At 37.0% G+C, this 9,916-nt stretch overlaps 1 protein-coding gene across 1 annotated transcript; it reads left to right on the forward strand.

Annotated features, from left to right (window-relative positions):
• Nucleotides 1-384: 384 nt before the first annotated feature.
• On the forward strand, nucleotides 385-9,522 carry SYT4 (synaptotagmin 4). Its single transcript, XM_086629747.1, has 4 exons — nucleotides 385-418; nucleotides 3,277-4,091; nucleotides 5,661-5,781; nucleotides 9,215-9,522. Exons 1-4 carry the CDS (start codon nucleotides 385-387, stop codon nucleotides 9,520-9,522), a joined length of 1,278 nt encoding a protein of 425 aa, XP_086485873.1.
• Nucleotides 9,523-9,916: the final 394 nt, after the last annotated feature.

Genomic DNA, 9,916 nt, shown 5'->3' on the forward strand with positions numbered 1-9,916 from the left:
AGTGTGCAAAGGGGAGGACCGAAGCTTCCCCTCCCCCTTCTCCTCCAGCCCTCTTGCAGCCACCTCCTCCACCTTCCCCATCGCTCGGGTCTCCGTATTTGTGGTTTTTTTTTGTTGTTTCCTTTTTTCTTTAAAAAAAAAACAAACAACCAGAAACGCTGGAAAAGACATTTGCTCGGCGCTGGGAGATCAGAGAGCCGAGGGACAGCAGGGCACAGGGCAGAGCGTTCGGCGCCCCAGGCAAGTCTCTCGGTGCCCGCGGAGGCGCCTCCCTTACCCCGGACGGAGCCCCCCGTGAGCCGGACAGCGGCTCCAGCACCGCGGACAGCGGCTCCAGCACCGCGGACAGCGGCTCCAGCACCGCGGACAGCGCACGCCGTCAACATGGCTCCGATCGCGGCCGGCCGCCAGCAGTTCGGTAAGCGCGTCCCGGCCCCGACTCCCCGCCCGCGGGGCCGGGAGCTGCTCCCCTTCCCAGGAGAAGTGCAGGGAGGCAATGTCTGCTGAGCCAGCCTGCACCTCCCAGCACTCAGCTTGTTGGGAGGAACCTGATCTCCCTCCAGTTCTCTTCAATCTCAGAAGTTGTGTGAATTTGCTTTCTTTCTCTTCTCTCTCTCTGTTCCTTCTACCCTAACCCATTCCACCCCCTCCCCTCCCCCCCCGGTAAAGCACCGGGAGAGATGAAGAGGGTTGTGTCGGTGCGTTTTCAGATGAGCGAGGTTTGGGGTTGTTTTCTTCGTCTTGGTTAAAGTATCGTGGTTTCAGAGTTAAATGATATAAATGCATCCTGTGCCACAGAGAAAATCTTTGTTCAAGACATTCTTGGAATAATTGTCATTCCTTTTTCCTTGTTTTAGAAAAAGGCTTGTCAGTCGTTAGTTAAAGTGAAAAGAAGTATTGTAAAGGACATTGCTAGGAAGGCAAAAATACAGCATCCCAGTGGTTTTAGCTAAACAGCTGCATCTTGATCAATCTGGGCTCATTAAGAATAGCAATGACGACAATGAACTTTTCAGAGGTGTCATTTCTATGCACTGGGTGTAGGGTGATTAACTGTGATACTGGAAGTTTCAGAAACAGTCGTATATATGCACTTATAAAATAGATACATAAAAAGCTTTACTCTGAAAAGCAGTAAGTAGAAATGTTTCTGAACTCTGCTTTACAAATATTGACTCTAGCTTAGATTGTATTTGCTTTACCAGGCGTTTAATTCAAGGATCGTTTCATTGACTTAAGTGAAGTGACTCCAGATTTATATCATGTAACTGAAATAATAACTTCTCCCAGGATCAATAGGTGATGATTCTTATTAATACACTGCCTTGAATGTTAAGCAATTGATTTACATTATGATAACAGCAAGAAATTCAGGTTGCGATGCAATTAGTTGTAAATATAAAACCATTTTAGTTACCATTTCATCTTCTGTCCTACCCCACCCACTTGATGTTCTTAACTACACTTGTGACATCATGCTTATCTAATGACTTATTTAAGGAAGCTAATTAATATTTTAAACACCAAATTGATTCTACCACTGCTTTCAGCAGTGGTAGAATTCAAATATAACAATTTCTATTATTATAAAAAGCCTATCATCTCATGAAAAAGTATTGTAAATGTGCAAATTATTCTTATAAGCTATTAAAATATTCTGATTACTTTTCAATTGCTCCTTGTTTTCTACCTTTATACCATGTATATTTGAATTCGTGCAGCCCAGGGAATTCTTGAAACTCAGAGCCACACACTTAACTTAGAAAAAATACTTTTTAGTTATGTATAAATTTTCAGTCACTTCATTAAGTTCTTACAATCAAATATGTAGACTAATACATCTTGTAAGTAAAGGGAAAGTGACATTAGTATTGTCAGAAGAAATTAATAGCCAGGCCTGATCCTTTCTGTGCTGGAACATTATGTCCTACTTTGCTCTAACAGTATTGTTGTGGGTTCTTTTGAATCATTCCATTAAAAAAAAAAAAAAAAAAAAAAGTATAGTGGCAGCACATCTATCTGCCTAGCTTTTACCTGGCTGAAGCTGATTTAGTAATAAATGGATGGGGATAGTTTTGCTTTTCTTATCCAGAATGATCTGCTAATCGTTTGTGAGAGAAGCAGAACTGTTACACAATTGCCTTTATTCGTAAACAATGTCATTTCATTAATATTCTGCTAGTCTTCCACTGTTGCAGAGAATAAAGATTAAGCTCTGATTGTTTCAATGTGAGAGGTTTAAACTCACTTAGTAATGTTACTTATGGGCAGAATTGGATTTCTAATTATTTGTGCTCATTTGCCCCTTCGATGCATGCTTTGAAGGGCTAATGATACTCTATATGTTACTAATGTATCCACATGACAATTGAGGTTGTAACACTTGCTCAGTTTTCTCTTTATTCAGCTTTAAGTATTGGATTCATATTAAGGTGGAAGAGAATTATGTTTTAATGTTTTACTCATATACTCCTAAAAAGTAGTGATCCTTCCAGTAAACTCTCCATAGCTTTGATTCATAGTGTCTTAAACACAAAGCTTAGTGATTATCAGTGATACACTTAATAGTTTTTTTCAGCTTTGGGCTCACATGTGACTGTCCAATGTCATATCCATCTGGAAAACACACTTGTTATATAATTATTCTAAATTTTCTTGATAGACTTCCTCCTGCAAAGTATTGAAAATCCCATTGAAACTGTTGAGTGTTATAACCTCCAATTAAACTCAGTTCTTTCAAGAGATACCTCCAGGCAATTATGGGATCAGACCATAAAAAATGAGTTAATTGAGTGTACAAAGTATTCTAGGAAGCAGTGTGAAAAGCAGATGATGTATCTATAAGTAATGCATATTTCAGAATCTGTTTTATCTAAGCAACAAAGCTCCATAAGCTCAAAGCTGAAATCTTCTGAGAGCTGGTATTACTCACAGATATATAAACTCAGAAACTACACACAGAGGCATGAGATAGTCCAGCAATTACTAACTCTAATAGTAATAGTTATTACTATTCGAATGGGAATAGTATTTTCCTCCCAAACACTCTATATATGGAAAAATACTAACGTAACAAGTGTGCTTTAGTGTGGGACTACACGTTCGTGCCTGCAGGTGGCGAGCAATATGTACAATGCAAAGCACTTTCAGTCTGTCGATCCTGCTGTTACAACATCTCGTATCAGTTTGTTTTACTAAATTGTTACTTTATTAAATATCTCACAGAGTCCAAGGTATTGCTGCTTATGTGCTTGTTACTATTTATTTGATTTGCAGATGAAATTCCTACAGTGGTTGGGATCTTTAGTGCATTTGGCCTTGTCTTCTCTGTCTCCCTTTTTGCTTGGATCTGCTGTCAACGTAAATCTTCCAAATCCAATAAGACCCCTCCATATAAGTTTGTCCATGTTCTGAAAGGGGTTGATATTTACCCTGAGAATCTCAACAGTAAGAAGAAGTTTGGAGCAGAAGACAAAAGTGAAGCAAAGAACAAACCAGAGATGCCGAAGAATTCTCTCCATCTTGACCTGGAGAAGAGAGATTTAAATGGCAACTTCCCCAAAGCAACCCCTAAAATCCAGAGCTCTCCAGATCTTGAAAATTTGTCTCCTGAGCAATTTGCAGAAAGGAAGAAAGATTCAGTATCCCCTGATAGTTTAAAATCCATCACTTCTCTGTCATCTGAAGATAAACAAGACAAGCTAGGAACTCTCTTCTTCTCTTTAGAGTACAACTTTGAGAAAAAGGCATTTGTAGTGAACATCAAAGAAGCACGTGGGCTGCCAGCAATGGATGAGCAGTCAATGACTTCTGATCCCTACATCAAAATGACAATCCTGCCTGAGAAAAAGCACAAGGTGAAAACCAGAGTGCTGAGAAAAACCTTAGATCCAGTTTTTGATGAGACCTTCACATTTTATGGGATCCCTTATACCCAAATTCAAGATTTAACACTTCACTTTATGATCCTGAGTTTTGACAGGTTTTCCAGAGATGATGTCATTGGAGAAGTCCTCATTCCCCTCGCAGGAATTGAATTGTCAGAAGGAAGGCTGCTAATGGACAGAGAGATCATCAAAAGAAATGTTAGGGTAACATATTTTTTATTTAAACTTTAAAAGTGTTGTGCTGGTATTAGCTATAATTCTTGTGTAATGCTACTAGCATCCTGGAAAGAAAAGGGAACAAGTTCATCATGCAAGTCATTGAGATGCTTTCATAATGGCAGTATGAGGAAGCAATTAAACAAATGTAATAAAAGAACATTACAGTGAGCATGTTGCAAGAAATTGCTGATGGCCTAAACACTTCTTGCTTATTCAGCTGGTCCAGCAGGTTTGAGTGGACGCATTTACGTTAGGTCAAGAGGCCTCAATCCACATTAATTTGCTTTAAAAGGAAGGAATGCAAAGATTTATATGTTATTCCCCTTCTCCTCCCTCCCCTTTTCTCTTTGAAATCATTTTTCTTAAAGCTTATTGAAATCAATGTTAATCTTTCATTCCAACTACATGAGTTCTATAGCATATTCTTAAAGAATGCAGGGAGTCTTTAGTTAAGGAATTGGAACCTCTTGGAGACCGTATTGTTGATGCAGTAGTATGTATGTTCTTGCACTTCAGTGCTGTTACTACCTTCTCTCTCAAGAATTGCAACAGAGACTGCAGCTCTACTAAGGATAGTAAAACACAAGGGAGAAGCTGAAACCTTATTGAAGTCAATGCAAAACATACTGACTTCACTGGGCTAAAAATATTTCATAGCATTTTGTCTCATTTCAAAGTGTAAAAATCATTTACAACCATCACTGCTGAACCACAGAAATGCACATGCATCACACACACGTCTCTTAATCGTTACTAAGGAAGTGGAATGTGTATTGACTTTCAATTTGATTGTTTTCAAAGAGCAAGCATGCTACCAAATCAAATAAATGTCTACCAGACAACATACCTATAACTAATAATGTTATTTTACAATTCTATCACTATATTACAACAACTATAACTATGTCACTGGTATTTTGTTGATAACTTATTGGATTTTCTGGTATATAAGGTATTTTTTTTTGCTTGTTTCCTTTGCCTTCCTACTTTCTGTGAAAGAAGCTGCTCCTGCAAATTCAAATCTAATAATCATAGAGAAAATCTTTGATCTCATCTTTATTTCATGTGTATTATTATACTATTTTAGAAAGTGTCAAGGATGAGATTTCACTAATGTTTTCAATCCTTCCTGTTTAAAAACATTCTACTGAAGAATTCTTTTTTATTTGCTTTTATTATTTTTTTTTTCAGTATATCGTTACAAAATTTTGTTCTGCCTAGGAACTTTTCTTTCACTGTGGTTTTTTTTTTTTTTCTCAGAATGTAGGATTTCCTTTCTAATCTCTCAAGTTAATGATGTCACATCAACCTATATTTTTACTTATTTATTATTTATTTTGATTCAATCTAATGAGAAGAGTTATATAACTGCAGTACAGGGAAATTATATTTGCTATATAAAGCAGCATAGCTCTGTAAGTTATAACCTTTTACACCATTTCAGAGCATACAGCTACATGACATCTCATAAGTCTTCTTAATTCTGGTTTAAAGCTTGGTCAATATAATTGCTTATAAATAGTCTTATTTCTTTTCTTTCTTTCATTTCCTCAGAAATCATCTGGGCGTGGAGAATTACTGATCTCTCTCTGTTATCAGTCTACAACAAACACGCTCACTGTGGTTGTTCTAAAAGCCAGGCATCTGCCTAAATCTGATGTGTCAGGATTATCAGGTAATGGTTTTACTAATGAATATGCCTTAAGAACATAAAACAAACACACAAAAGACAGCTAAAACATGGCATTTCAAAGACTAAGAATAGCCTATAAATTCAGAAATCTTGTCTCTATTATTTGCAGCCTATTCATTTCATTTGTATGTAGGTCAATTCTTTATTTTCCAGGGTATGCATTTTACAAATCTGTTCTTCAATCACGTGTTAAAAAACTATGACATCTGTTAGCAGTGGAAACCAATGAGTTTTGTGATTGTCTTGAACAGAACCCATCTGCCATAAGTATGGAATGTTGTTTGCAGATACTAAAAGCTTTTATTTATGACAAAAAACACAGTTTATTTCTAGATGAACAGTATTGAGTGAGATCATCATATGGTTTATTTCAGCTTATCACCAGGAAAAGCAACCAGTTACATCTGTGCTGAATTTGGCCCACATCGCATTAACATTTATTTGGCAAGGTGAAAAGATGAACTTTGTCAGTGCTGGAAGCAGTCTGCAACTTAACACCCTTGCTTTATCATGAGCTATACTGGGGGTGCACTAACCAGGAGCAGATTTTGCACTCCCTTTTCCTGGTCTGGTGCCATTTTGCATTCAGTGGAATCTCCTTTGAAGCCAATACTAGAATTGCACTTAAATGCACATTAATGTTAGCTAACATAATAACAGAATAAAAATTAAAGTACAATATACTGAGGACAAGACAACACCACAAAAAGAATAGTACACAACAAAAGACTATACAAACAGCAGCACTTTTGCTGTTGATTCTGTATAGGACTGATATTCTTTCATATCACAGGATTTTTTTTGACAGAAACAGAAAAAGAATCAGTTTTGGTAACCACTGAATCATAATTTCTATGGTCAATAACACAGTCTTTCTACTTCTCATACCAAGAAATACTGCAATTTACCTAGAAAGTTAACGCATCCTGGATCCAATACAACAAAGCTATAGAAAATTTCCATTTACATGGTGAAGTTCCATTGAAATCCTCCTTCTGATCTCAATTTTATTCACATATCGTAAGGAGAAAGCTTACAAATGGAGCCCAACATTTTACTTCACTGTAAGAGAATATATGTAATCTTAACAATCAACCCCAAAGTCACAACAGATAGTGGAGTTTTCCTTAAGACAGCATGACAGCAAGCTGATCTCAACAGACTAAGTCCAACTGAGGTTTACCCAGGTGGGAAAATAACTTGAAAACAAAAGCCTTCCTAGTCTCAGCAGCCACCTGGACACTATAGTATGTACAAACCATGCATTTTTTTACTGTACCTCTTCTGAGTAAAGCTGTAAATTCTGTTTGGTCTTTCTGCTTTCCTCAGTACAACCTTGCTAACTCTAATTAGAATATAACATTTCTAAGAGATACAGGCAGTCATGCTACACCTGGACACCCAGTTCACTTAGGCAGTTCTTCATTATTTGCTGTTCCTCAGCAAGGCCACGTTGAATAGATATTTGGGTGTAAGTCACATACTGCACTCAAAAGAGTCACAGTTTCCTCTGTCTTCCCCCTCAGTCCAACATAAATCTTGCACAAGATGGGGAGTGAAATGGTGTTTCTATGGGGTTAGCTGAACGATTGCATAACTCAGTCTCTTTAGGAAGATGGCAACATTTTCACTCAGAAGCTGTTCCATTCCCACAACCTCTGTGCTTTCCTTGATGGCTGGTGTTGAGGTCTCCTAATAGAATCATAGAATCACAGAAAGGTTTGAGTTGGAAGGGACCTTAAAGATCATCTAGCCGCAATCTCCTTGCCGTGGGCTACACCTGCCACTACACCAGGTTGCTCAGACTTCCAGGGATCGGACAGACACAACTTCTCTGGGAAACCTCTTCCAGTGCATCACCACTCTCAGAGGGAAGAAGTTCTTCCTTACCTCTAATCTAAATCTCCCCTCTTCCAGTTAAAAGCCATTGTGCCTTGTCCCATCACTACACGCCCTTGAAAATGTCCCTCTCCAGCATTTTTGTAGGCCCCCTTTAGGTACTGGAAGGCTGCTAGAAGGTTTCCCTGGAGCCTTCACTTCTCTAGGCTGAATAACTGAAATCAAGAGGAACATTCAAGCCTTATCTAGTAGATGGCCAGAAGTAACAGTCAGAAAACATCCTTTAAACTGAAATGAATAACAACATTAATCCGCTGATGGATATTGATTCTACATCTTTAATACTTGTGTGGCATACATTAATTCTAAGAATAATGAACATTTTAATTACATTAAACCCAATTTTTGAATTTTTTATTAAGGATAATAGAGTATAAAAGTGAAGATATGTTCTGTCATACCTTACTTCTGTTAAACTATTGACAATTCAGAGAAACAAAAGCCTTTTCATCATTTGATCATTTCAGTCTGACGGCTTTGGCATAGCATTTCTAAATACAGTTCAGTTTTAATTTTACGTTTTAAGAAAAGTATTCAACTATTCTTAATATATATTAGTTGATTGTTTACAAAGATTACCTTGCTTGACTGAGTTCAGTAGAAAAGATTTTGCACTGCATCTTTGCATTGTAAGAATTTGGAAACAGGCCCACATTTACAGTGAAATAAATGCTAAGGTACTTGAAAGAAATGGTTTTTAAAATGTTCTCTAGAATTCCTTTGCAGGAAGAAATATAGCCATTGTTGAAGACAATAGCAAGGGAATCTTGCAACTTTTAAATGATTATGGGGAATGTAAACACTGAAAATTGGTTGACAGCTAAAATATGGACATTTTCCACTCACTTCAATAATAGTACTGCATAGACATAAAGTCTAGTACATATCCTAACAACAAACATAGCCTTACATTTAAAGTTTAGTGTTAAATTTGTTCAATAAAAATTGAAGCAATTTAATCAAGCTAATTTACGTTGATAGAATCACAACATAAATGAATCGAATCCATTCATCCATTCTCTCAGCATGAGCTTATTCTCCCCTTTCTCATCTTTTCTTTGCTCAAGTCTTATTAACGCTAATGATTATCCCCTACTGATAGAACGTATGAAAAGTAGATCTCTATCACACGTGTAAATATAATGATACATATTTGTCAGAGTCCATTGTGTATTTTCATACCACTTTTGCAAGTAGTAAAGGTGTTATTAGGGTTAATGGACTACAGGGCAGAATTTATCTCATGAAGGAGACACCTGTATTCAGTCAGATGAATCATGCTCTAAACTCCACTGACTATTTTGATTACATCTTTGGTGACCATAAAGGGAACTTAAAGGCACTAATTCAGACATAAAAACAATATTTAGATGAGACGAATCATCTTTAATAACTTGAAACATCTCATTGTGATGCAATTATTTTAGTAAGTTATAAAATTTACCATTAACTAGATCAAGGAATTCCTAAACAACACTGTTCAAAAGTTGATCTGTGCTCTTTCTTTTCATTGCAGATCCTTACGTCAAAGTGAACCTTTACCATGCTAAGAAGAGAATTTCTAAAAAGAAAACCCATGTGAAGAAATGCACCCCTAATGCAGTGTTCAATGAATTGTTTGTCTTTGACATTCCTTGTGAGGGTCTGGATGATATCAGCATTGAATTTTTGGTTTTAGATTCAGATAGGGGGTCAAGGAATGAGGTCATTGGCAGGTTAACCTTGGGATCTTCAGCAGAAGGAACAAGTGGAGAGCACTGGAAAGAAATATGTGAATATCCTAGGAGGCAAATTGCCAAATGGCATATGTTGTGTGATGGTTAGCAGCTTAGACAGGGGATGGAACTTGAAAAATGATATATATTTCCATAGGCAAGGAGCAGTTTTCTTTCTTTGCTCGTAACTACAAGATTTTTTTTTTTTTTTTGAGTGTCGGGGAATAAAAACTGGATTGAATTATCAGAACAGAAGGTAACTAAATTTTCACAGTAAATAAGGGAATTTCTATTTGGTTAAACTTGAACATAATTGGATCAGATTTATATTCTTCTGGAGTTTAAATAGCTTGAAACTTCTGAAGCAGTATAAACTTCAATAAAAACAGACTATGTTTTATGAAAAAGTCACTGGAAACCTTATTAGTACTGTTACACAGAAGAAAATAACATCATTAAAATATATTGCTAGACCTACAAAAATACCACCTGTGGCTTTCTAG

Source organism: Tauraco erythrolophus, chromosome Z (assembly GCF_009769465.1).
Source record: "Tauraco erythrolophus isolate bTauEry1 chromosome Z, bTauEry1.pri, whole genome shotgun sequence".
NCBI lineage: Eukaryota > Metazoa > Chordata > Aves > Musophagiformes > Musophagidae > Tauraco > Tauraco erythrolophus.

Excerpts from the sequence above, each read along its gene's own strand:
- SYT4 (XM_086629747.1), top strand. The coding sequence starts at position 385 with ATGGCTCCGATCGCGGCCGGCCGCCAGCAGTTCG. Across the intron at positions 419-3,276 it reads GGCCGGCCGCCAGCAGTTCG|ATGAAATTCCTACAGTGGTT; the intron begins GTAAGCGCGTCC and ends TTTGATTTGCAG. Across the intron at positions 4,092-5,660 it reads TCATCAAAAGAAATGTTAGG|AAATCATCTGGGCGTGGAGA; the intron begins GTAACATATTTT and ends TCATTTCCTCAG.